The sequence below is a fragment of the Salvelinus namaycush genome, chromosome 9 (genome assembly GCF_016432855.1).
Source record: "Salvelinus namaycush isolate Seneca chromosome 9, SaNama_1.0, whole genome shotgun sequence".
Taxonomy (NCBI): Eukaryota; Metazoa; Chordata; class Actinopteri; order Salmoniformes; family Salmonidae; genus Salvelinus; species Salvelinus namaycush.
In genome coordinates, this window is record NC_052315.1 from 53,271,043 (window position 1) to 53,298,404 (window position 27,362).

Sequence of the window (27,362 nt, forward strand, 5' to 3'; positions counted from 1 at the left end):
AGTCGTGGCTGAACGTCGACAAAATACAGCTGGCGGGGTTTATGCTGCATCGACATGACTGAACAGCTGCCTTCGGTAAGACAAGGGGTGGCGGTCTGTGTATATTTATGTAAACAACAGCTGGTGCACAAAATCTAATATTTAGGAAATCTCAAGGTTTTGCTCGCCTGAGGTCGAATATCTCATGATAAGCTGTAGACCACACTATTTAACAAGAGTTTATCTATATTTTTCATAGCTGTCTATTTACTACCAAAAAGAACACACTCAATGAGCTGTATAAGGCCATAAGCAAACAGAAAAACGCTCATCCAGAGGCGGCGCTCCTAGTGACCAGGGACTAATGAAGGGAAAACTTAAATCCGTTTTACATTTCTACCATGTTAAATGTGCAACCAGAGGAAAAAAAAACTTCAGACCACCTTTACTCCACACACAGAGACACGTACAAAGCTACACCTTGCCCTCCATTTGCCAAATCTGACCATAATTCTATCCTCCTGATTCCTGCTTACAAGCAAAAACTAAAGGAGGAAGCACCAGTGACTCGGTCAATAAAGAAGTGGTCAGATGACGCAGATGCTAAGCTACAAGACTGTTTTGCTAGCACAGACTGGAATATGTTCTGGGATTCTTCCGATGGCATTGAGGAGTACACGACATCACTCACTTGCTTCATCAATAAGTGCATAGAAAATGTCCCCACAGAAGCCATGGATTACAGGCAACATCCGCACTGAGCTAAAGGGTAGAGCTTCCGCTTTCAAGGAGCGGGACTCTAACCCGGACGCTAATAAGAAATTCCGCTATGCCCTCAGACGAACCATCAAACAGGCAAAGCGTCAATACAGGACTAAGATTGAATCATACTACACCGGCTCCGACGCTCATCGGATGTGGCAGGGCTTGCAAACTATTACAGACTACAAAGGGAAGCACAGTCGCGAGCTGCTCAGTGACACGAGCCTACCAGACGAGCTAAATTACTTCTATGCTCGCTTCGAGGCAAACAACACTGAACAATGCATGAGAGCATCAGCTCTTCCGGACGAATGTGTGATCATGCTCTCCATAGCCGATGTAAGACTTTTAAACAGGTCAACATTCACAAGGCCGCATGGCCAGATGGATCAGCAGGACGTGTCTGTAGCCATGAAGTGCTTTGAAAGTTTGGTCATGGCTCATAATCAACACCAATATCCCAGAAACCCTAGACCCACTACAATTTGCATATCGCCCCAAGAGATCCACAGATGAAGCAATCTCTATTGCACTCCACACTGCCCTTTCCCACCTGGACAAAAGAAACACCTACGTGAGAATGCTATTCATTGACTACAGCTCAGCGTTCAACACCATAGAGCCTTCAAAGCTCATCACTAACCTAAGGACCCTGGGAATAAACACCTCCTTCTGAAACTGGATCCTGTACTGGTGGTAAGGGTAGGTAACAACATGTCTGCCATGCTGATCCTCAACACGGGGGCCCCTCAGGGGTGTGTGCTCAGTCCCCTCCTGTACTCCCTGTTCACCCATGACTGCAAGGCCAGGCATGACTCCAACACCATCATTAATGGTTTGCCGATGACACAACAGTGGTAGGCCTGATCACCGACAACGATGAGACAGCCTATAGGGAGGAGGTCAGAGATCTGGCCGTGTGGTGCCAGGATAACAACCTCTCTGTAACGCTTGTTCTCCTCCTCTTCGTCCGAAGAGGAGGAGTAGAGATCAGACCAACATGCAGCGGGTTTAGAAAACATAATGAATTTATTAAACGACGAAGACGAACACGAAACAACACTTGGAATAATTACAAAATAACAAAACGAACGAAGACAGACCTGAACTAGAGAACTTACAAATAACATGAAGAACGCACGAACAGGTATAGACTACAAACAAAAACGCTACAGTCCCGTGTGGTACGAACATACATACAGACACGGAAGACAACCACCCACAAACAAACAGTGTGAACACCCTACCTTTATATGGTTCCCAATCAGAGGAAACGTCAAACACCTGTCTCTGATTGAGAACCATATAAGGCTAATTACCAATGACCTAAACATAGAAACACAAAACATAGAATGCCCACCCCAACTCACGCCCTGACCAACTAAACACATACAAAAATAACAGACAACAGGTCAGGAACGTGACACTCTCCCTCAACGTGATAAAGACGAAGAAGATGATTGTGGACTACAGGAAAAGGAGGACTGAGCACACCCCCATTCTCATTGACGGGGCTGTAATGGAGCAGTTTGAGAGTTTCAAGTTCATTGGTGTCCACATCACCAACAAACTATCATGGTCCAAACACACCAAGACAGTCGTGAAGAGGGCATGACAAAGCCTATTCCCCCTCAGGAGACAAAAAATATTTGGCATGGGTCCTCAGATCCTCAAAAAGTTCTACAGCTGCACCATAGAGAGCATCCGGACAGGTTGCATCACTGCCTGGTATGGCAACTGCTCAGCCTCCGACCGTAAGGCACTACAGAGGGTAGTGCGTATGGCCCAGTACATCACTGGGGCCAAGCTTCCTGCCATCCAGGACCTCTATACCAGGCGGTGTCCGAGGAAGGCCCTAAAAATGGTCAAAGACCCCAGCCACCCTGGTCATAGACTGTTCTCTCTGCTACCGCACGGCAAGCGGTACTGGAGCACAAAGTCTAGGTCCAAAAGGATTCTTAACAGCTTCTACCCCCAAGCCATAAGACTCCTGAACAGCTAATCAAATGGTTACCCAGACTATATGCATTGTCCCCCCTCACTATTTTACGCTCCTGCTACTCTCTGGTTATTAACTATGCATAGTCACTTTAACTCTATTACCTCGACTAACTTGTGCCCCCACACATTGACTCTGTACCGGTACCCCCTGTATATTGCCTCGCTACTGTTATTTTACTGCTGCTCTAATAACTATTTGTTATTTTTACTTATCTATTTTTTACTCAACACTTGTTTTTCTTGTTGGCTAAGAGCTTGTGAGTAAGCATTTCACTGTAAGCTCTACACCTGTTGTATTCGACGCATGTGACGAATAATTTTTTTTTTGATTTGATCTATCAATCTCTATCTCGGAGGAGGAGAAGGGGAGGAGAGAGCAGCAGGATCCCATGTCTGAGGAGCAGGAGCTGGAGGAGTTGAGGAGCCAGGTGCTGCAGCTCCTTCTGGAGTTAGAGGAGGCCAGGGAAATGTCCAACAAACACCAGGAGGCCTTCAACGAGCTACAGGGTAAGAGAGTAGTTGATGCGAAATGGCTAGCTAGTTAGCTGTTAGCTGTGGTCCATTAGCAGTGCCATATTATAGGTCAGGGTTCTCCAACCCTGTTCCTGGAGAGCTACCCTCCTGTAGGTTTTCGCTCCAACCCCAGTTGTAACTAACCGGGTGCAGCTGATCAACCAGCTAACTATTAGAATCAGGTGTGCTAGATTAGGGTTGGAGTGAAAACCTACAGGACGATAGCTCTCCAGGAACAAGGTTGGAGAATCCTGCTATAAACACTTATTTTGACCAATGGGTAAATTGTTAATTGGGTAGGTAGTACTCTCAGAAAACCAATGGTCCAAACCTCATGTCTCTATCATAATCCGTTCAAAAGCGACAAATTTTTACCCTTGTAGGATGGGCAAAATTTAATTAATAGAGACCAGGTACTCTGCGAGTTTTAAATCTAACAGGTTCACTCTCCCGTTGAACTCTTCATCTTTCTTCTCCCAGGACATAAACATTATAGAGGTCAGATGTAGTATTTTCATATTTTAGTTCATACGCTTTTCATATTAATGCGAAATTCATGTTCTAGTAGAAGATTTCTCACAAAAACAAGCGTATCTCTGTAAAATGTAAATGGAGCACTGAGCGTACCTGGAGATTTTTAAAGCCTTTTACATTTAATTCAGTTCGTGTCATGCAAAATTGTATTTTTGCAACTCGCGGAAACAACTTTGAAGATGACCACCACAACATGTAAAATCATCAAAAGTTGCTGTGACGAAATCTGACTTTTTGGATATACTGTTAATTAAATGTTCGAAAAAGAACCCACTGAACGATTCAGAACATAAATAATCATATCTGTCTTGGTAAAATATATTTTATAACACAAGGAAGTGAAATGTCATCACCAAAGTGGGTTTTCAGCCACTCTGGGCAAAGTAGTCATATTCCCTTCCCTGAGATTGCTAGATGTTTTGTCTCATACACACTGAATAAGATCTTAGTGCTGAGGAAATAGTGAACACATTGAGTAAGGCCTTAGTGCCATGAACATAGTGAACACACTGAGTAAGGCCTTAGTGCTGTGAACATAGTGAGCCAACTCAGCTCAGTGAGAACAGCTCATGCGGGGGTACTTTTTGAGTGGTGAGCTCAGTGTCAGTTGTTTGTCTGGCAGGCAGATAGAAAACAGACAGACAGAAAGCTGCATGCTCACAGCACGCTTACACGTACTTGCGCGCACACAGCACGCTCAGGCTCCAGGGAAGCTTCCAGGTTGGGTTGGACCGCACTATGATGTCATCACTCCCCATACGCTGGGGACGGAACGGGATGTCTGGGACCCTTCCCGCGGGAAGTAGGGGTCCTGTTTAAATATATATTTATGGTGCATTACCACCACCTGCTGGACGGGGTATAGAACAAGAAATAAAAAATCCATTTGGGAAAGGGGGAAAAACGGCATCATACAAAATTCAAAAATAGACATGTCAACAAACAAAATACCCCCAAAATTATATTATATTTATTCATGATATTATGAATAGAAATAGAGGAGTTATGTCACATATGCAGTTATCAAAAGTATATGGGAATATCTGCTCAATCCAAACTCACAACCAACTGATTGCAGCACTACCACAAAAATGAAGTGGAAATAGGGAGAAGGTAGTGAACTTGTTTGCCTGACATATATTAAAGATACAAATTGGTTGAAAGGAAATATACCAGTTTCATTTGAGGACAAAAATGTTGACAGCTGCGCCACACAGGTTGCAAAATAAATGGGAGGAGGTTTCCGATGTACCAATTCCATGGCATATGGTTTATGAACTGGTTAAAAAAACTACACTTGATTCAACACTGAGTTTTTCAATTTAAATTATTGTATAAAATTCTTGCCACCAACAGAATGCTATATGTACAGTTGAAGTCGGAAGTTTACATACACTTAGGTTTGAGTCATTAAAACTCGTTTTTCAACCACTCCACAAATTTCTTGATAACAAACTATTTTTAATTTATTTTACCTTTATTTAACTAGGCAAGTCAGTTAAGAACAAATTCTTATTTTCAATGATGGCCTAGGAACAGTGGGTTAACTGCCTTGTTCAGGGGAAGAACGACAGATTTTTATCTTCCCAGCTCAGGGATTCGATCTTGCAACCTAGTCCAACGCTCTAACCACTAGGCTACCTGCCGTTAACAAACTATAGTTTCGGCAAGTCGGTTAGGACATCTAGTTTGTGCATGACACAAGTCATTTTCCCAACAATTGTTTACAGACAGATTATTTCACTTATAATTCAATGTATCACAATTCCAGTGGGTCAGAAGTTTACATACACTAAGTTGACTGTGCCTTTAAACAGCTTGGAAAATTCCATAAAGTGATGTCATGGCTTTAACCTGAAAGGCCGCTCAGCAAGGAAGAAGCCACTGCTCCAAAACCGCCATAAAAAAGCCAGACTACGGTTTGCAACTGCACATGGGGACAAAGATCGTACTTTTTGGAGAAATGTCCTCTGGTCTGATGAAACGAAAATCGAACTGTTTGGCCATAATGACCATCGTTATGTTTAGAGGAAAAAGGGTGAGGCTTGCAAGCCGAAGAACACCATCCCAACCGTGAAGCACGGGGGTGGCAGCATCATGTTGTGGGGGTGCTTTGCTGCAGGAGGGACTGGTGCACTTCACAAAATAGATGGCATCATGAGGGAGGAAAATTATGTGGATATATTGAAGCAACATCTCAAGACATCAGTCAGGAAATTAAAGCTTGGTCGCAAATGGTTCTTCCAAATGGACAATGACCCCAAGCATACTTCCAAAGTTGTGGCAAAATGGCTTAAGGACAACAAAGTCAAGGTATTGGAGTGGTCATCACAAAGCCCTGACCTCAATCCCATAAAAAATGTGTGGGCAGAACTGAAAAAGCGTGTGCGAGCAAGGAGGCCTACAAACCTGACTCAGTTACACTAGCTCTGTCAGGAGGAATGGGCCAAGATTCCCCCAAGTTATTGTGGGAAGCTTGTGGAAGGCTACCCAAAACGTTTGACCCAAGTTAAACAATTTAAAGGCAATGCTACCAAATAGTCATTGTAATGTGAAATGTCAGAATAATAGTAGAGAGAATGATTTATTTCAGCTTTCATTTCTTTCATCACATTTGTAAACTTCTGACCCACTGGGAATGTGATGAAAGAAATGTCAGGAATTGTGAAAAACTGAGTTTAAATGTATTTGGCTAAGGTGTATGTAAACTTCCGACTTCAACTGTATGTGGCATATAACAATCTCAGCTCTGTAGATTTTGCTGTGAAGAGACAGAATCAATAGATCATTTATTCTGGTATTGCCCCTATGTAGCTTGTTTCTGGTCACAGGTTCAAGAATGGTTAAAAAATCACAACATGCATTTAAAATGAACCCTACAAATAGCAGTGTTGGGCGATTTGGAAAGCCATAGTCAGTCAATAAATAATATAATAGTACCTGTAGGAAAGGTTTTCATCTTTAGCTCGCAATCTATGGATACTATACGATTAGAAATGTTCAAAAAGTATGTAAAACATCATAGCACAATTGAAATATATATGGCACATGGAAACCAAATGAGGGTGATCTATGGTGATAGGTGGGATGGGCTGAGAGTGGCTGAGGGTTGGGATTAAAGAGCTTATGTTTGGTAAAGTATTATTGTTATGTGACTGCTTTATATAAAAGTACCATGTATGTAAAATGTATGTATATGTAGCAAAAAGCTGTAAAAAAATATATATATATATTTGTCTTCCGAAGAGGGGGGGTGGTGGAGGGGTTAATGGTAAAAAATAAATAAAAATAATAATTTGAAACAATTATGTAGCTTAAAAAATATATTTTCTTCTGATTCCCTCACTCGGATCAGACCGGGTCTGGATCTAACTAGGTCTATACGGAATGGGTCTAGTTGTCCTCAAGCCTGTTCAGAACGTGTTTTATAATAATTCATTTATGCATATTGCGTCCAGGTGAGAATGTCCCAGTTCCATTTCAGAATGGGTCCAACTTTTTGGACCAGTGAAGACCTTTAGAGTAATTCACTACTGTATTGTCACATCACATGCCAGTTATATATATGGGTGTAAAACCTAAAGCCTTGCTAACAAGACCATTGATGCGGATGTCAAATTTTAAGGCTTTGAAAATAAAGATAATATATGAATAAGGCCAATGTCGATGCTTCAGAAAAATGTGTGAAGTGAGAATAAACCACCACACCATAAACTGCCGACTCATTCTTTCTCTCATACCTCTCTCCTGTTCTCTCCCTCCCTTTGTGCCCATACAGGTCTGCTGGAGGATGAGCGTCTGGCCAGTGCCCATCAGGCAGAAACCTTCGTACGACAGGTCCACAACCTGCAAGGTACTGTCTGCCGCAGATGTATATAGTGATGCTCCTGAGTGCTTTAAACCAGGCAACAAAGAAGTAAAACCGTTGTGAATTTGGTGACATTAATAAAGCACCAGGGAGCATCAGTATATATCATGAGGCCCCCCAGCACCCGTACTTAGAACGTGTGGGATGTGCATATCACCGACTCACGCTTCACAGCAGCCACAGAGCCAAAACAACTACACGTAAGGCTGTTTGACACAACGATTGCTAATGGGGGGAAATTATGATTGGTAATGAACAGATAATTCCTCAATGTCCAATCACCATATGGAATTCCATTGTCCCAGCTGACCTCTAATGAAAAGTTTACATTTGAGGGGCCACAGAGACAGTGTGTGCCCCCACAGAAAGTCTACATAGACAGAACGGCTGTGTGTTGCATAAGTGTGAGGTGATGTAATTGGCTGTAAAGTGTTACATGTGTGTGTCGTCATTTGTCTTACGGGGATCTGAGTCAATTGTCTGTTGTCAATGTCTGGGGCTCACTTGCAGCACATTTACCACCAGTTACACCAGCAACTCTTAAAATCCCAACTTACTTTTCTCCCAGGGACACCCATATGCTCATGCACACTGTTATCAGATCTCCTCACGTATCACCACCTAACTCATTGTAGCCTAGAACTAGCACACCTGATTCAACTGGTCAATGGCTTGAGGATTATTTGACAAGTTAAATCAGGCGAGCTAGCTCTGAAATAGATGCTATGGAACTGCTAAAGGGTCCCAGAGGAGAGGTTTGAAGAACACTGCTGTACGTATAACCATTTCAACTCTTGTCCCTGTATGTCTTCCTCCCCAGCCCAGCTGCGTTCAGTACAGGAGGAGATGGACTCTCTCGAGGAGGAGAAGGAGAGTGAGCTGACTGAGGCTCACGAGGAGCTACGCCTCGCCCAGGAGGAGGTGGTGCTTTACCTTAGGCTATTGTACTTTACTTTAGGCTATTGTACTTTACTTTAGGCTATTGTACTTTACTTTAGGCTATTGTACTTTACTTTATGCTATTGTACTTTACCTTATGCTATTGTACTTTACTTTAGGCTATTGTACTTTACTTTAGGCTATTGTACTTCACTTTAGGCTATTGTACTTTACTTTAGGCTATTTTCCTTTACTGTAGGATACTTTACTTTACTTTAAGCTATTTTACTTTAAGTTGCTTTACTTTAGGCTACTTTACTTTATTCTACTTTATGTTAGGCTATTTTACTTTACTTTACTAGTTCCAGAAGTATGTGTTCTCTGCATGCGAGGATGAGTTTGACTGTTCTGTTCCTTGTGTTACAGGTGGTGCCGCTGAGTTTGATTGATTGATTGATTGATTACTTGCAGGTTCTGCTTCTGCAGCAGGCGGCTGAGGAGGCAGCGGCCGAGAGGGAGAACGACATTGCGTCCCTGCAGGAGGAGCTGTGTCGCCTCCGGGCCAAGCTGGGGAGGCTCAACGACGAGGCGCAGGAGTACGAGCTGGAGATCACCACACTGAGAGCAGAGATCAGCATGAAGAGTCAAAGGAGGGAGGAAGAGAGGAAAGGAGGTGAGAGAGAGCGGGGAGGAGATAAGAGGAGCAGCAATAGGAGCTAGAGATCACCACGCTGCGAATCGAGATCTGGGAAGGTCTTCACAGTAAATTTGCTGATCTTATTATCCCTGACCGCTGACCTTGTCCACTGGCCAGGTCAAAGCAGCATCAGCAACGGGCTTCTCTAGACCCTTCGTCCCCTTCCCTGAGTCACACCCTAACCCTCACCACCAGAGCAGAGCAGCGATGTCCACGTATTGGGTGTGTGTCCCTGACATGTCCCAGTGCCTCCCCTCTACCCCCCCCCCCCCCCCCCCCGCCTTGCCTCATTCCCTGACTCAGAGGGTGACATCACTGACATCACTGTCACCCTTGGTATCCCAAACACACACCCCTATCACCCCACCACCACCCCTGCAGCTCCCGGTGTGAACATGTTTGTAATGTTTAAGCCTTTCCTCTACCTCTTTCATTAAACCCCAACCGTCTTTGACCGTGAGATTCTAACCATGATGCAGCTAGCAATAACACAGCCAGGACCTCATGCACAGGTTTCATCATGTTATCAGTGTAGATGCCTAGACAGAGCAGTACAGGAGTGGCAGAGTCAGTAGGGTTTGGGTCACAGTTTTATGGGTGTCAAATTCCAGTCTGACGTTAGGTTTACAGACAGTAGGTCTTTCTCTTCCTGTGTCTGTCATTGATGTCTATTTGCAGTGGGCAGAGTACAGACATGTACAATAGGCAGAGTGGTTTTGATGGGTAGGGCACATAAGTATAGACTCAGAGTTGATACTTTAGTTAAACCTCCCATATCCATAGTGATGAGCGGTACATCTATCACACCCCATGTTTGCCTGTGGTCACACAAACAGGACTTGTGGAGGATGTGTTACTGTGTAGCTCTTGGGTTGTGTCCATTAGGGGACACATTAGCAAAATGTTTCAAAATGTGCAACGGAAAACGAGTGTTTGTTATTGGACAAGTTCAGAGAGTACCTCCGTAGATCACTCCGTTTCAGACCGTTTTCTTACGTTTTGTGCCGACTGAACTCAACCCTGATGTGTGACGATCCTGTTGTGTTCTGTCAGGTGATGTAGGTACACTGAGGCAGGAGTGTGTCACCTTGAGGGAGGAGTGTGAGACTCTGAAGGACGACAACAGACGCCTGACTGAGAAACTACAGCTCCTCCAACTACAGAGGACAGGGTGAGAGGACGCATCCAATTATTTGGCTACTTAGTCTGCTTACAGTATCTGCTAACCATTTAAACTGAACAAAAATATAAATGCAACATGCAACAATTTTTTATTGAGCTTCAGTTCATATAAGGAAATCGGTCAATTGAAATAAATGAATTAGTCGCTAATCTATGAATTTCACTAGACTGGGAATACAGATATGCATCTGTTGGTATGCAGACGAAGAACTGGGACATTTTCAGCTTCCAGGAATTGTGTACAGATCCTTGCGACATGGGGCCGTGCATTATGATGCTGAAACAAGAGGTGATGGCGGCGGATGAATGGCACGACAATGGGCCTCAGGAACTCACAAAATCTTTGTGCATTCAAATTGCCATCGATAAAATGCAATTGTGTCCTTTGTCCGCATCTTATGCCTGCTCATACAGTACCATAACCCCACTGCCACCATGGGGCACTCTGTTCACAACATTGACAACAGCAAACTTCCCGCCCACATGACCCCATACACGCTGTCTGCCATCTGCCCGTTACAGTTGAAACCGGGATTCATCCGTGAAGAGCACACATTTTCAGCGTTCCAGTGGCCATCGAAGGTGAGCATTTGCCCACTGAAGTTGGTTACAACGCCGAACTGCAGTCAAGTCAAAACCCTTGTGAGGATGACGAGCACGCAGATGAGCTTCCCTGAGACGGTTTCTAACAGTTTGTGCAGAAGTTCTTTGGTTGTGCAAACCCACAGTTTAATCAACTGTCTGGGTGGCTGGTCTCAGACGATCCCACAGGTGAAGAAGCCGGATGTGGAACTCCCGGGCTGGCGTGGTTACACGTGGTGTGACAGAGATGGCGCCGACAAAGATGGTCGCCTTGCTTTGAGTCCTTAGGAAACTATGCAGTATTTAGTTTTTTAATGTATTATTTCTTACATTGTTACCCCAGGAAATCTTAAGTCTTATTACATACAGCCAGGAAGAACTATTGGATATAAGAGCGACGTCAACTTACCAACATTACGACCAGCGGATCCTCTGTTTGGACCACCACCCAGGACAATGGATCTAATCCCAGAAGCCGACTCAAAACAACGGCGCCGCAGAAGGGGCAGATGGAGCGGCCTCCTAGTCAGGCTCCGTAGACGGGAACGGTGGGCGATGTGCACGAGTATACTACTCGCCAATATCCAGTCTCTTGACAACAAGGTAGACAAAATTCGAGCAAGGGTTGCCTTCCAGAGAGACATCAGAGACTGTAACATTCTCTGTTTCACGGGAACATGGCTCTCTCGGGATATGTTGTCGGAATCAGTTCAGCCACTGGGCTTCTCCATGCATCGCGCCGACAGAGATAAACACCTCTCTGGGAAGAGGAAGGGCGGGGGTGTATGCTTCATGATTAACGGCTCATGGTGTAATCATAACAACATACAGGAACTCAAGTCCTGCTCACCCGACCTAGAATTCCTTACAATCAAATGCCGGCCATATTACCTCCCAAGAGAATTCTCATCAGTTATCGTCACAGCTGTGTACATTCCCCCTCAAGCAGACACCAAGACAGCGCCTCAAGGAACTTCACTGGACTCTATGTAAACTGGAAATCATATATCCTGAGGCTGCATTTATTGTAGCTGGGAATTTTAACGAAGCAAATTTGAGAACAAGGCTACCTAAATTCTATCAGCATATTGAGTGCACTACGCACAGGGGGTAATACACTCTATCACTGCTACTCTAACTTCCGCGATGCATACAAAGCGCTCCCCCGCCCTCCCTTCGGCAAATCTGACCACGACGCCATCTAGCTCCTATCTTATAGGCAGAAGCTCAAACAGGATGTACCAGTGACTAGAACCATTCAAAGCTGGTCAGACCAATGGGAATCCACGTTTCAAGATTGTTTTGATCAAGCGGACAGGGATTTGTTCCGATCAGCCTCAGAGGACAACATCGATCTATACACTGACTCTGTGAGTGTCTTTGTAAGGAAGTACATGGGAGATGTTGTACCCACTGTGACTATTAAAACCTACCCTAACCAGAAACCGTGGATGGATGGCGGCATTCGCGCAAAACTGAAAGAGCGAACCTGTCACGGTTTTCTAACGTAGAACCCAGAAGCAGACCAGGACAAGGAGAGTAAGACGAAGGTGAGTATTTATTTACAAGTTTAAGTGTAGAGATATAAAGATCCAGGTAGCGGAGCGGGCAGCGGAGTTGAGTTGATGGGATTGAATTGGCAGATCCAAGGGAGTAACAGAAGCCACCGACGACCAGGTAGGGATGGAATGAGCGTTCCGGGTGAATGACTGTAGACAGAGAGAACGGAGGTAAGTTCAAGGCAAGCAAGACGTACAAAACAACAAAACAAACTCTATCAAAATGGAGGCTGATACGCTGGCACGACATACTGTTCATGGCTAACGATCCGGCAGGGAATGGATGTCAGGTCAGTGCTTATGAAGTGGAGGGGTGATGATCAGGACCAGGTGTGCAGATAGCGGATTGGAAACAGGTGCGGTAAATCAGAGTTCTCCCAACCAGCTACGTCGCCCGGCAACCAGACAGGGTGCGTTCCAGGACACCGGAAAAAACACTCCAGGACAGAACACAGGCAAAAACAGACTCAGGAAGCGGGATTCGTGACAGAACCACTGCATTTAACCATGGAAAGAGGTCTGGGAATATGGCTGAATATAAACAGTGTAGTTATTCCCTCCGCAAGACAATCAAACAAGCAAAATGCCGGTACAGGGACAAAGTGGAGTCGCAATTCAACAGCTCAGACACGAGACGTATGTGGCAGGGTCTACAGAAAATCACGGACTACAAACAGAAAACCAGACACGTCACGGACACCAACGTCACGCTTCCAGACAAACTAAACACCTTCATTGCCCGCTTTGAGGATAATGCAGTGCCACCGTTGCGGCCCGCTAAAAAGGACTGCGCCTCTCCTTCTCCGTGGCTGACATGAATAAAACATTTAAACGTGTTAACCCTCGCAAGGCTGCTGGCCCAGATGGCAACCCTAGCAGTGTCCTCAGAGCATGCGTAGACCAGCTGGCTGGTGTGTTTACAGGCATATTCAATCCCTCCCTATCCCAGTCTGTTGTCCCCACATGCTTCAAGATGGCCACCATTGTTCCTGTACCCAAGAAAGCAAAGATAACTGAACTAAATGACTACCGCCCCATAGCACTCACTTCTGTCATCATGAAGTGCTTTGAGAGACTAGTCATGGATCATATCACCTCCATCTTACCGGCCACCCTAGACCAACTTCAGTTTGCATACCGCCTCAACAGGTCCACAGATGATGCAATCGCCATCACACTGCACACTGCCCTATCCCATCTATACAAGAGGAATACCTATGGAAGAATGTTGTTCATTGACTACAGCTCAGCATTCAACACCATAGTACCCTCCAAGCTCATCATCAAGCTGGAGGCCCTGGGTCTCAACCCTGCCCTGTGCAATTGGGTCCTGGACTTTCTGACGGGCCGCCCCCAGGTGGTGAAGGTATTTTGTATTTGTATTTATTATGGATCCCCATTAGCTGCTGCTTTCCCATTAGCTGCTGCAAAAGCATCAGCTACTCTTCCTGGGGTCCAGCAAAATTAAGGCAGTTTATACAATTTTAAAAACATTACAATATATTCACAGATTTCACAACACACTGTGTGCCCTCAGGCCCCTACTCCAACACTACCACATATCTACAGTACTAAATCCATGTGTATGTATAGTGTGTATGCTATACACAATGTTTGTGTTGCTTCACAGTCCCCACTATTCCATAAGGTGTTTTTTTAATCTGTTTTTTAAATCTAATTTTACTGCTTGCGTTAGTTACTTGATGTGGAATAGAGTTCCATGTAGTCATGACTCTATGTTGTACTGTGTGCCTCCCATAGTCTGTTCTGGACTTGGGGACTGTGAAGAGACCTCTTGTGGCATGTCTTGTGGGGTATGCATGGGTGTCTGAGCTGTGTGCCAGTAGTTTAGACAGACAGCTTGGTGCATTCAACATGTCAAGATCTGATGAAGTAGTGATGAAGTCAATCTCTCCTGCACTTTCAGCCAGGAGAGATTGACATGCATATTATTATTATTAGCTCTCTGTGTACAGCCAAGGGCCAGCTGTGCTAGTAGGAAGGTAGGAAATATCTCCACTTCGCTGACCCTCAACACTGGGGCCCCACAAGAGTGCATGCTCAGCCCCCTCCTGTACTCCCTGTTCACCCACGGCTGTGTGGCCATGCACGCCTCCAACTCAATTATCAAGTTTGCAGACGACACAAAAGTAGTGGGCTTGATTACCAACAACGACGAGACAGCCTACAGAGAGGAGGTGAGGGCACTTCGGAGTGTGGTGTCAGGAAAGCAACCTCTCACTCAACGTCAACAAAACAAAGGAGATGATCGTGGACTTCAGGAAACAGCAGAGGGAGCACCCCCTATCCACATCAAAGGGACAGCAGTGGAGAAGGTGGAAAGTTTTATGTTCCTTGGTGTACACAGCACAGACAAACTGAAATGGTCCACCCACACAGAAGGTGTGGTGAAGAAGGCGCAACAGTGCCTCTTCAACCTCAGCAGGCTGAAGAATTTTGGCTTGTCACCCAAAACCCTGACAATCCTTTACAGGTGCACAATCGAGAGCATCCTGTCGGGCTGTATCACCGCCTGGTATGGCAACTGAGCTACCCTCAATCACAAGGCTCTCCAGAGGGTGGTGCCGTCTGCACAACGCATCACCGGGGGCAAACTACCTGCCCTCCAGGACACCAAAAGCACCCGATGTCACAGGAAGGTCAAAAAGATCATCAAGGACAACAACCACCCGAGCCACTGCATGTTCACCCCGCTACCATCCAGAAGGCGAGGTTAGTACAGGTGCATCAAAGCTGGGACCGAGAAACTGAAAAACAGCTTCTGTCTCAAGGCCATCAGACTGCTAAACAGCAAACACTACCTCAGAGGCTGCTGCCTACATTGAGACCCAATCACTGGCCACTTTAATAAATGGATCACTAGTCACTTTAAACAATGCCACTTTAATAAAGTTTACATATCTTATATTACTCATATCATATGTATATACTGTATTTTATACCATCTATTGCACCTTCCCTATGCCGCTCAGCCATCGCTCATCCATATGTACATATTCTCATTCACCACTTTAGATTTGTGTGTATTAGGTAGTTGTTGGGGAATTTTTAGATTACTTGTTAGATATTACTGCACTGTCAGAACTAGAAGCACAAGCATTTCACTACACTCGCATTAACATCTGCTAACCTTTTGTATGTGACCAATAAAATTTGATTTGATTTGAGGCCGGTTGGACGTACTGCCAAATTCTCTAAAACGACATTGGATAGGCGGGTTATGGTAGAGAAATAAACCTTACATTCTCTGGCAACAGCTCTGGTGGACATTCATGCAGTCAGCATGCCAATTGCACACTCCCTAAAACTTGAGCCATCTGTGGCATTGTGTTGTTTGACAAAACTGCACATTTTAAAGTGGCCTTTTGTTGTCCCCAGCACAAGGTGCACCTGTTTAATTATCATGCTGTTTAATCAGCTTCTTGATATGCCACACTTGTCAGGTGGATGGATTATCTTGGCAAATGAGAAATTCTCACTAACAGGGATGTAAACCAATTTTTGCATAAATTTGAGAGAAATAAGCTTTGTGTGTGTATGGAAAATGTCTGGGATCTTTTATTTCAGCTCATGAAACATGGGACCAACACTTTACATGTTGTGTTTATATTTTTGTTCAGTTTAGTAAAAAGCTTAAGATTTAATTGTTCACCACATCAATTCATATTCTTCTCCTTCTTAATCCCCTTTGTGATTAATCCCCTTTGTGATTGATCTTTTCTCGCTCCACACCAGCTCCAACAGTGCATATCTGTCCCTGAAGGATGGTGAGATAGCTGGTACAGGAGTGGGGGTGGGCACAGAGGTGGGGGGCATGGCGGAGAGCTATATGACCATGGTCGAGTGCCAGTCTACGAGCCCAGGCACCAACTGCCGCCTTGTGGACGCCTCCATCCAGAAGAACATCTCGTTCGACGGGAAGCCCATGACCCCCACCGGCTGGAATGGAGGATTTGGGGAGATCTTCTCACTGAGGGACCAGCTGAAACAGGCTGAGGAGAAGGCCTTGCTGGTACAGAGACAGGTACGTTATGGTAGTAGAACGGTACAGTCTGTTGGATGGGTCAGGAAAGGAAGATTCGGGGAGATCTTCTTTCTGAGGGACCAGGTGAAAAAGGCAGGGGAAGGCCTCGCTGGTACAGAGACAGGTATATTAGGCACCAGACTACCATAGTAACTATAGTAGTGGATGCTCACTGACCATTGGAGCACTTTTAATCAGTCAGATTCAGAATTGTGCTGAAGATAATGATAAAAGCCACACATATCAGTGGCAAAGAAAAACATCAGAGCAGCAGCTGCACAATCACTAACAAATTATTAGGCACTGCAGTAATGGACTACGACACAATTTACAGACCTGGCCTGTAATGTGTCGGGATGAATCTCTGTTCTGAAGTATTCAACAACTGTTCTTTCTAGGGAGTGTTTTCTTGTTGCTGTGCTTCTGCTTGCTCTTTGAGGTCGAAGCCGGATTACTGTGAAGATCTTTGTGACAGCTCTGGATGTAAAAAGGGCTTTGTTAATACATGGGATTGATTGATCCTTTATGTTCTACTCTGTCTCCCTCAGTGTGATGGGTTGAAGACGGAGCTGCGGGAACTGCAGGAACTGTATGACTGCAGCCAGAGGGAGAGGGCTGAATTGGAGGTGGAGCTACTGCACTGCAAGGCAGAGCTCGAGAGGTTGGCTGGAGGGTGGCAGGTGAGAGGTCACACTGGGGTTAGAGGTCAGGTGTCACCATAGTGATAGGAGTTAATAACGGTATATTGCATATCTATCAGGAGGCTTTTTGGGTTTGTTCTGATTTGTTTCTGACTGTTTTCTGACTTCAACATTTCTCTGCTTGAGATTTTTGACTGTTGTGTTTTACAAAAACGTTCAAGTTTACACAAATGAAAACAAGAAATACACACATCACACCTATTCTGTGTCTGTTTATTCCACATGTTATGTGTACTGTTGAATTTTTTTTTTGTTAACTTTATTTAAGCAGGGAAATCCCATTGAGACCAAGGCCACTTATACATGGGAGCCTTGCATGTACACAATCAATACAAATGTATCAAGGCGAGACCCAGATACAGACACAGGAGGCAGATGGTTGGAGTCTTACAATGTTTAATAATCCAAAGGGGTAGGCAAGAGAATGGTCATGGACAGGCAAAAAGGTCAAAACCAGATCAGAGTCCAGGAGGTACAGAGTGGCAGACAGGCTCGTGGTCAAGTCAGGCAGAATGGTCAGGCAAGCGGGTACAGAGTCCAGAAACAGGCAAGGGTCATAACCGGGAGGACTAGAAAAAAGGAGAATAGCAAAAGGAGTACGGGAAAAGCACGCTGGTTGACTTGACTAAATATACAAGACGAACTGGCACAGAGAGACAGGAAACACAGGGATAAATACACTGGGGAAAATAAGCGACGCCTGGAGGGGGTGGAGACAATCACAGGAACAGGTGAAACAGATCAGGGCGTGACACAAATGTACAACATTTACAAATAAAACATACAAAATACAAATTATTCCATCATCAACTTACAAAACACAATCATACAAAACAAACACATTCTTCAGTAAAAAGGTCAACAATTGCACGAGCCGCATCAAAGCATTACATTTTAGAGAGTTTTGGAGAATATTCCACAAGTAAGGTGCCATTTTTTAAAAGGAGAATTACCTAATTTAGTGGTGATTGAAGCGATTTCGAGAGTTAACCATCCCTGAGACCGGGTCTGGTATGGTAGGTTAAGGAAGTATTTTGCATTTTTACAACCAAATCTCAAATTTGGATGTAAATGGCATGTTACAGAAGGGTCCAGACACTTGTTTTGTGATTTCACTTGTTTTTGAGAAACTTACCCCCAAACAACAATAATTTCCTCAAACTTGAACAAAGATTCCAAAAACACCCAAATGAGTCATTTTAGAAACCGAAAAGCTCTCAGTAGGTCTTTACATATTGTACACATCATATCCACAACGTTATATTCCATCTTGTTGCAACTCGAGCGATACCTCTCTGTCCATTCTACAATTAACTGCCAAAATAAAGGAAACACTTGAGTAAATTATGAATACAAAGTATATTGAAAGTAGGTGCTTCCACACAGGAAGTTGTAGAATCTATGCCAAGGCGTATTGCAGCTGTTCTGGCGGCTCGTGGTGGCCCAACATCAGTAATGATCCAGACTCTGACACAACTTGCTTAGGCATTGACAGAGAGGAATTTCCACGCGTCAGTGTATTAACTATTTTCCCAAATGTAGACACATTACCAGAGTCTGAGCTAGAACTCAGAAAGTAGCTTGATTTCGCTTTCTTAAAAGCCAATCAGCAACCGAGTCAAGTTTTTTTAGCCTTAGGCCAGGCAGGACTGATTTTTCATCATAAAGAGGTTTGAAAGTTCTAAAGAGTACCAAGCATTTGTTATATTTTGGACTCTAAGGTGTTTGAAGATGGCCTGTTTATCTGCCATAGAGATAAAAACAGATGATCGGGGAAATCTCTGAGTAATACATTTATTTAAATAGGCAAGTCAGTTAAGAACAAATTCTTATTTACAATAACGGCCTACTTCGGCCAAACCTGGACGACACTGGGCCAATTGTGCGCCTCCCTATGGGACTCCCAATCACAGCCAGATGTGATACAGCCTGGATTTGAACCAGGGACTGTAATGACACCTCCTGCACTGAGATGCAGTGCTTCAGACCGCTGCGCCACCCGGGAGCCCCAAGATACATATCATGAAGAAACCCTTGGGGAGAATTTTTTGGGTAAAGATTATAATTATACGAGGATCAAGTCTGTTTGGTATTTCTAATACATGCAACAGGACAGTCATCACTGAGCTAATTTGCAAAGACACCACCGGACAAGTACTTATGGGGGCAAGTTTCCAGAACGAGGTCAATCAGAGAGGATTTTGCTTCTTTCTTTTGTTACATTAATCCATGTGTGTTCTGAAATAAGTTGAGTCAAGACAAATATTCTTAAAATGATCTGAGGCCTGGGTAAGCTAATCTATGTTAAAATCCCGTAAAACAACCAATTCAGATGACAGAAAAGGCCTTACCAATAATTGTATGTGTGGGGTACAGAGATGAGGTAGTAATCCAAAATCATGTTATTATTGTACGCAGAGTGAGTCCATCCAACTTATTATGTGACTTGTCAAGCCAATTCTTACTTATTTCGGCTTACCATAACAAAGGGGTTGAATACTTATTGACTCAAAACATTTCAGCTTTTAATTTTTAATCAATTTGTAAAAATGTCTAAAACATAATTCAACATTACGGGGTATTGTGTGTAGGCCATTGACAAAAAAGTCTCAATTTAATACAATTTAGGGTGTGAATACTTTCTGAAGGCACTGTATGTCAATATACATACATATATGTGTTTATATACATAATTGACTGTATATTATAATATGCTTTGATATAAGCTGACAATGACTGTCAGATCATATCAGAGAACATGCTTGAGGGCTATGATCTCTGTCTGTATGTGGCACTGCAAATTGCCCTCCACTTTGTCTGGCATGCCCTCCCTATGGCAGCACTATCCCTTGTGTCAAACTGTCTACCTGTCCCAGTCTACAAATATTGTCCCTGTGCTTTGTACCATATGTCTACACGCTTTATGTGTTTACCGTGGACATGGGAAATTATTTTAAAACATTTTTTTTTACCTTTATTGAACCCAGCTAAGAACACATTTTTATTTACAATGACAGCCTAGCCCAGCCAAACTCAGACGATGCTGTGCCAATTGTGCGCCGCCCATTGGGACTCAGCCTGGATTTGAACCAGGGACTGTAGTGACACCTCTTACACTGAGATGAAGTGCTTTAGACCGCTGCACCACTCGAGAGCCCCAATGAATGAGGAAAGAGTTAGGAGATTTTCACCATGCGTTTCAACATCTTGTTTTGTGTCAATATTTTTCATTTTTGTTTGTTGTTTGTTTTGTCACCACAGACAATTTCAGTCACATATGCATATAAATAATCACACGCATTGTACTAATATATTTCATAATTTTTTTCTTAAAATCTTTGAAAAAATATGGTGGCTTACTTTGACGGAATCTATATCGAGCTTTCCATCCCTACCCTATTTGTATCAGTCCATACCATAACTCCCCTACCCCTTCATAGCAAGGCCATATCATGTTTCATTTTGGATTCATTTGGGTGATTTGTGGTGTCCATATGTAAACGTTTTTGCCCTCCACTCATTTATTATTTCGTTCTCTCCATTGCCCCTCCATCTTCATCCACCCCTCCCCCCTTTTCTTCCCCTAATCCAGAGCAACATCCATTCGTCTGAGTCCCCTGTTCTCTCCATCCCCTTCATAGGAATGATTGTAATATTGGGAGTGGTTTGGTGCTGGTTGTCCGAGCTGGCGTTCCAGAAAGCAAGGTAGGAGGAAGGATACTTCTCTGTCTGTCGGTCCTCTGCACTTTGCTATGTCCATATAGATAGTTACTGTACGTAAAGTTAAGGCCCTATCTTAAAGTAAAGTAACTTGCAGGGGAATGGAAGCATTTTACAATCTAGGCCATATAAAACAATCTAAACAAACCCTAAATACATGTTCTGGGTGTTTGTCATACAGAAACTGCTACTTTGAATAACTTTGAATATTTCTTTCCGGAGCCAATGCTAATTTGACTAGGCCCTGCCATTAAAATTGCCATGGTAATGACGCAAGCTGCAACTTCATTGACTGGGTCCAGACATTTGGAACGTTGATTTATTATTGTACAGTACAGTAAGGGGAGTGAGAGCTCTCACATCCAAATATTAAAGGGTTTCCACCCTAGAAATGAAACGTGTTACATCATCATGATAATTGTGTGAAACTACGTTTGTTAGCTAGCTGCACAGCTAGCAAGCTTGACCAGAGAGAGAGCACTGCGGGTTTTGAAGTCAATTTATCTGCAACAGATTTCCACTTTTTTAATTTAACCTTTATTTAACTGGCAAGCCAGTTAAGAACAAATTCTTATTTACAATGATGGGGCAAAACAACAGATTTTTACCTTGTCAGCTCGGGGATTCGATCTAGCAACCTTTCGGTTACTGGCCCAACGCTCTAACCACTAGGCTACCTGCCGCCACATGTTGCTCCCAATCTTATTATAAGTACAGAAACATTTGTTTGCCAAAAATGTTGTTCTCACATATTAGTTATTGAACACTGTAAATAATAGGAATTAGTGGTTTGGGGTGGATTATTCCTTTAAGCAAAATTACTGTGAAATACAAGATGTATTTGCATTGAATCCTTGATGCCCATTGTGCAATATAGCTAAGCCCTGTTAAACTTCAAGGTAAAAAAGATTCAATATTAGCTACAGTAGGCCTAGGCTATGTAGACATACACTACTGTCCAAAAGTTTGGGGTCACTTAGAAATGTCCTTGTTTTTGAAAGAAAAACAAATACAATTCAGTTAAAATAACATCAAATTGATCAGAAATACATTGTAGACATTGTTAATGTTGTAAATGACTATTGTAGCTGGAAACGGCAGATTTTTTCTGGAATATCTACATAGGGGTACAGAGGCCCATTATCAGCAACCATCACTCCTGTGTTCCGATGCCACGTTGTGTTAGCTAATCCAAGTTTATCATTTTAAAAGGCTAATTGATCATTAGAAAACCCTTTTGCAATTATGTTAGCACAGCTCAAAATAAATAGTACCCGCAAAACACCAGTCTCAACGTCAACAGTGAAGAGGTGACTCCGGGATGCAGGCCTTCTAGGCAGAGTATCCTATGTCCAGTGTCTGTGTTCTTTTGCCCATTGAAATATTTTATTTTTTTGTGCCAGTCTGAGATGGCTTTTTCTTTGCAACTCTGCCTAGAAGGCCAGCATCCCGGAGTAACCTCTTCACTGTTGACGTTGAGACTGGTGTTTTGCGGGTACTATTTAATGAAGCTGCCAGTTGCGGACTTGCCTTTGTTACAACTATGAAACAGAAAGCATTGGTCTCGGAACCCGGTGTAAGATTCTTCTTATAACTACAAAATACAAATAAATACCCCAACCACCAAGAAGTACGGTCCGTAAAATGCATAGTGAAAGTACAAAAACATCAGTAGCCTCAACATCATTACAAGCACCAAGTGTGCTTGATAATGGAGAATATCATCACAAAAGCAATAATGGCATTATGAATATAAGTGTTGATATGACAGCAGTCAAAAAGTCAACAATCAGTTGGAGCATGTCCATGTCACATAGCCTAAACGACGAAAGTCTTGCTTGAGATGTAGGGCCGGCTCCCTCAGTGATGACATTTGTGGTGATAATAGCCCGTCGAATTTTCGCCGGCTTGTTCTATTCCAAACCCTGCCATCCTCTCTCCTGTCTCAACTCCAACTGGAGGTGTAGATTCAGGTTGAGGCTCAGAATCAGAAGAATACTCAACAGAGAAGTCAATCATGATTCATTTCTTCCCCTCCATCAGAAGTCGTTTTCATTCCGATTTTGTAGAAACGCTAACGAGTGCATCCATTCGTCTTGGTCTTCGTGACATTGTAAATTATGCACTGTGTACTCCAAGTAGGCCAGAGTAGACTGATATAGTACATAGCATTTTGAGATTATAATTAGAATAGTTCAATACAATATAATGGCCCGCCCTGTTCTTCATTCACAATCGGTGATTACATAATTATGCATAGTTCACTTCCATTTTCCCCATCATGCTTTAGCCTACTTCATGCATTTAATCTCTTACTATACTGAACAAAAATATAAACGCAACATGCAACAATTTCAAAGATTTTGCTGAGTTACAGTTCATATAAGGAAATCAGTCAATTGAAATAAATTCATTAGGCCCTAATCTATGGATTTCACATGACTGGGCAGACAATCGGAGTGAGTTTGGCAGTGTGACTGTATACTCCCTCCTTTCAAAGAGCGCGTCCTCGCGCTAGTTTGCGACTCAACGTCTTAAGAACGCGCTCACCGGCCAAGCACATGCACGTTCGTGGATCAAGGTCCGATCACTTCTGACACCAGTGTAATGAAACAGGCAGGGAAGTAGGTCTTGAACCCTCAACCTCTGTCCCGAAGTCCAGCGCGCTATCGACTGTGCCCCGAAAGCATGCTCGAGCGGCGGAATCGATATCCGCGCTTATAAACCCAGGGTCGTTACAACATAATAGGACTATGAAAAGGGGAGACCCAAATACAATATGACATCAATCTAACCTGGAGGAGGAAATGAATGTCCAAAAACAAACAAAAGTGGCATTGATCCAATGATAAAGAGAGTGAATATGCACACTGGATGATATCTATATCTAATAGCTTTTGTTACTATTAGCCTATTTGATTAGAGAACCGACCTTGCTTTTGGTTGCTGAATGTAAATACAGCATAGGTTAGATCAACTGGTGGGGGAAAGTTTGACAGGAGATTAATTGATACATTGTTGCAATGACAGTATGCACTGGACAGGCAGATATCTGTAGTCTACTGAGAAAAATACGATCCAAAAGAGTTCACAACCATTAGAAAAATAGAAATGACCTGCAAACCACTTGAGCAACAAGCATTACAGGCCATCATAAATCGGCATTCTAAAATGTTTCTACCCAGTCACTGATGTAATAATATGAACCCAAAAGCATGGCAATTCACAGTTACAGTTAGAACCTAGTGTTTCCATTTCCCTTTAAAGTAAGACGGATGCTGGTTGAAATCCGTCTTGAACGACCACTAAGACTGTCAGAGATTTTATTTTGGTTACTACTGCTGTTGTGTCGTTTTGGTTTGATCAGGTGTTCAGAGTTGACATAGGAGTTGAGATATATCATTGATACTCTACGTTTAAGAAATAAGGAGAATATACCACGGCTAAGGGCTGTCCTTAAACACGACACAACGCGGAGTGCCTGGATACAGCCCTTACTCGTGGTATATTGGCCATATACCACAAACCCCTGAGGTGCGTTATTGCTATTATAAACTATTATAAGCTATTATAAACTGGTTACCAACGTAATTAGCAGTCAAAATAAATGTTTTGTCATACCCGTGGTATACAGTCTGATATACCACAGGTGTCAGCAAATCAGCATTCAGGGCTCAAACCACCCAGTTTATACATGTGGATAATTACTAGTCTCGTGCCAGTCAGTTTGTGCTTTCGCCAAGTCTCTTCATTCATTGTCATGTAAGGCAGAGAGAAGTTGGCTACAGCACATATAGTATGGTACCAGACAAAGTAATTGCTAGCTAGAGGGTGGAAAGTCACATTTATCGTAAGATGTACATGCATAAAACATACCAAGTATTTTTGAGTGACAGACATGGGACGGTAGGTAGTTTCACACAGTGCTTTCATGTATGACATCACTGTTATATTTTAGATAATTTTTGTTGTAAGGTCAGCAAATTATTTAATGCCGAATATGTACATATTTGTGATTTAAATAATTGGTGACAGTTTTCAGTGTAAATGTGTTTGTGTGTGCATGTTTATTTCATATTTGTATTTATTGTATGCCTTACTAAGTGTGCATAGGTCTCTAAAAAGCCACCCCTAACCTTTTGTCTCTGCATCCTCAGGGGAGTGATATAGAATGGAACCCTATTCTGACAGTCACCGCAGCAACAGCTGTGCTTCTGATCATGGTTAGCTTGTTGAGAGCCTTGACCTGATGTCGAGCAGAATGACAACAACTGTATACGGACAAAGACAGTGATGTCTGCTTATAGACCGCTACCTTCCATTCTACCCTCCTATCACATCTATCTGGGACCCTACCAGGGCACCAGCAACAGATCAGACACCATTCCTCTAATTCACAGCTTGGAAGCAGCAAAATATATTTAGATGGCAACTATTCAGAAAACCACAGGATTGTGAAAGGAATGTTCTGAAATTGGTAGATAAAGTGACGTGCTGCCACAGCTTTTCAGATGACAACAGATGGATTCATTTTCTCTCCTGTTCTGGGGAACACATGTCAAGACGTAAGAGAGTGTCTTCGTGAAGCTAAGAAGAGAGTGTGAATACATAGTTTCAATGGGAGAGTACCTGAGTACCTAAATCTGTCTACTCCTGTGGTATTCTATTCCTTTCCTGTCTCTCTGTTGATTTGCTTTGATCTCAACTCCAGGTCTTGCCAATGGGACTGGATTAGTCCTCCTGAGTTTGAATGTCTAGTATTATTCTTATACAACACTCACTACATGTATTTATTATGCTAATATCAATGTTGAGTTCTCTATTGATTTGTCTTTGTGATTAGTCCTCTTTAACAATAGCAACCTCTGCATCTTGCACAATTGCTGAATAAAGCTCTTAACTCATGATATTGTAAATAAGTACTAACAAAAATGTTCTTAAAATATAATTATATCTACGTGTAATGAATTATTTAAAGCACCTGTCAAACTCATTCCACGGAGGACCGAGTGTCTGCAGGTTTTCGCCCTTGTACTAATTCGTAAGCAACTCCCCTCACTTGGTTGTCTAGGTCGTAATTGAAAGGAAAACCCACCCAAAAAACAAAGACAATCGGCACTCTGTGGAATGAGTTTGACACCTCTGATTTAAAGGAATATGTCAAATACATCAAAGAATTATGTATTTTGAATAGCTTGTGTCTTGCGAATAGCTAAAACCATAGGGATTTTTCTAAATTAAAGTGAAATTAGTCATGAAGTGACAGATACTTTCCCCTAAAGGCAATAACTAATTTATAACACATACACTATCAAATATGTTCTCATCAGTATACACTATTGTGAAAAAGTTTTTGCACCCTTTATGATTCTCCAACTTTTGCATATTTTTGATACTGAATGTTATCAGATATTCAACCAAAACCTAACATTAGATAAAGATAACCTGAGTGAACAAATAATGCAACAATGACATACTTATTTCATAAACAAAGTTATGCAACACCCAATATCCCTGGGTGAAAAAATAACTGACCCCTTACACTCAATAACTGGTTGTGCCACCTTTAGCTGCAATGACTCCAACCAAACACTTCCTGTAGTTGTTAGGCCATTCCACAAATGTCGCTGAGCTAAAGCAGTTCTGCATGGAAGTGTGGGACAAGATTCTTTCACAGTGAAGTGAGAGACTGATCAACAACTACAGGAAGTGTTTGGTTGGAGTCATTGCAGCTAAAGGTGGCACAACCAGTTATTGAGTGTAAGGGGTCAGTTATTTTTTCACACAGGGGAACTGGGTGTTGCATAACTTTCTTAATTAAATCATTTAAATATGTTTGTTACTTGTACGCTCAAGTTCCCTTTATCTAATATTAGGTTTTGGTTGAAGATCTGATAATATTCAGTATAGAAAAATAGGCAGAAATAGAGAAAATCAGAAAGGGGGCAAATACTTTGTCACGGCAGTGTACATTTACTTAAAAATACATAGATTATTCCACTCGTCCTATCTTTAGTGAGGATGAGGATGTTCAAACTTTGTGTCCAAGTTGTAAATAGCTATTTGTTATGGTTTCCTCATTAAAGAGAGAAGAGTATGTGAGATAAGCTCAGCTCTTCTAAAGCGCCTGTCAACCCTAGCCCGGTGTTTCAAGCCTATGTTTAACCACCACCTCACCCACATAGGTGTCCTAGCTATGTTTGTCCACAGTCACTTTTTTAAATTGAATTTAACTTAGCCCAGGGCACTGTCAAACAGACTTGGGTTAAACATTTCAAATCAGTTCAAATACCTCATCCGTGCTTGATTGAGCTTGTTTGTTGAATGCACCAATACAATA

General features: G+C 42.9%; 1 protein-coding gene across 1 annotated transcript; it reads left to right on the top strand.

Moving 5' to 3' along the window:
• Positions 1 to 3,104: 3,104 nt before the first annotated feature.
• LOC120054191 (coiled-coil domain-containing protein 136-like) lies at positions 3,105 to 26,410 on the top strand. Its single transcript, XM_039001642.1, has 9 exons — positions 3,105 to 3,249; positions 7,568 to 7,642; positions 8,478 to 8,578; positions 9,008 to 9,209; positions 10,287 to 10,404; positions 16,313 to 16,601; positions 17,150 to 17,281; positions 20,895 to 21,007; positions 25,180 to 26,410. The coding sequence occupies exons 1-9, from the start codon at positions 3,132 to 3,134 to the stop codon at positions 25,190 to 25,192; spliced, it is 1,161 nt and encodes a 386-aa protein (XP_038857570.1). The 5' UTR covers positions 3,105 to 3,131; the 3' UTR covers positions 25,193 to 26,410.
• Positions 26,411 to 27,362: the final 952 nt, after the last annotated feature.

Coding starts and splice junctions, on each gene's coding strand:
- LOC120054191 (XM_039001642.1), top strand. CDS start 3,132: ATGTCTGAGGAGCAGGAGCTGGAGGAGTTGAGGAGCCAGGTGCTGCAG. Junction 8,579..9,007: donor TACGCCTCGCCCAGGAGGAG/GTGGTGCTTTAC, acceptor GATTACTTGCAG/GTTCTGCTTCTGCAGCAGGC. Junction 16,602..17,149: donor CCTTGCTGGTACAGAGACAG/GTACGTTATGGT, acceptor TGTCTCCCTCAG/TGTGATGGGTTGAAGACGGA.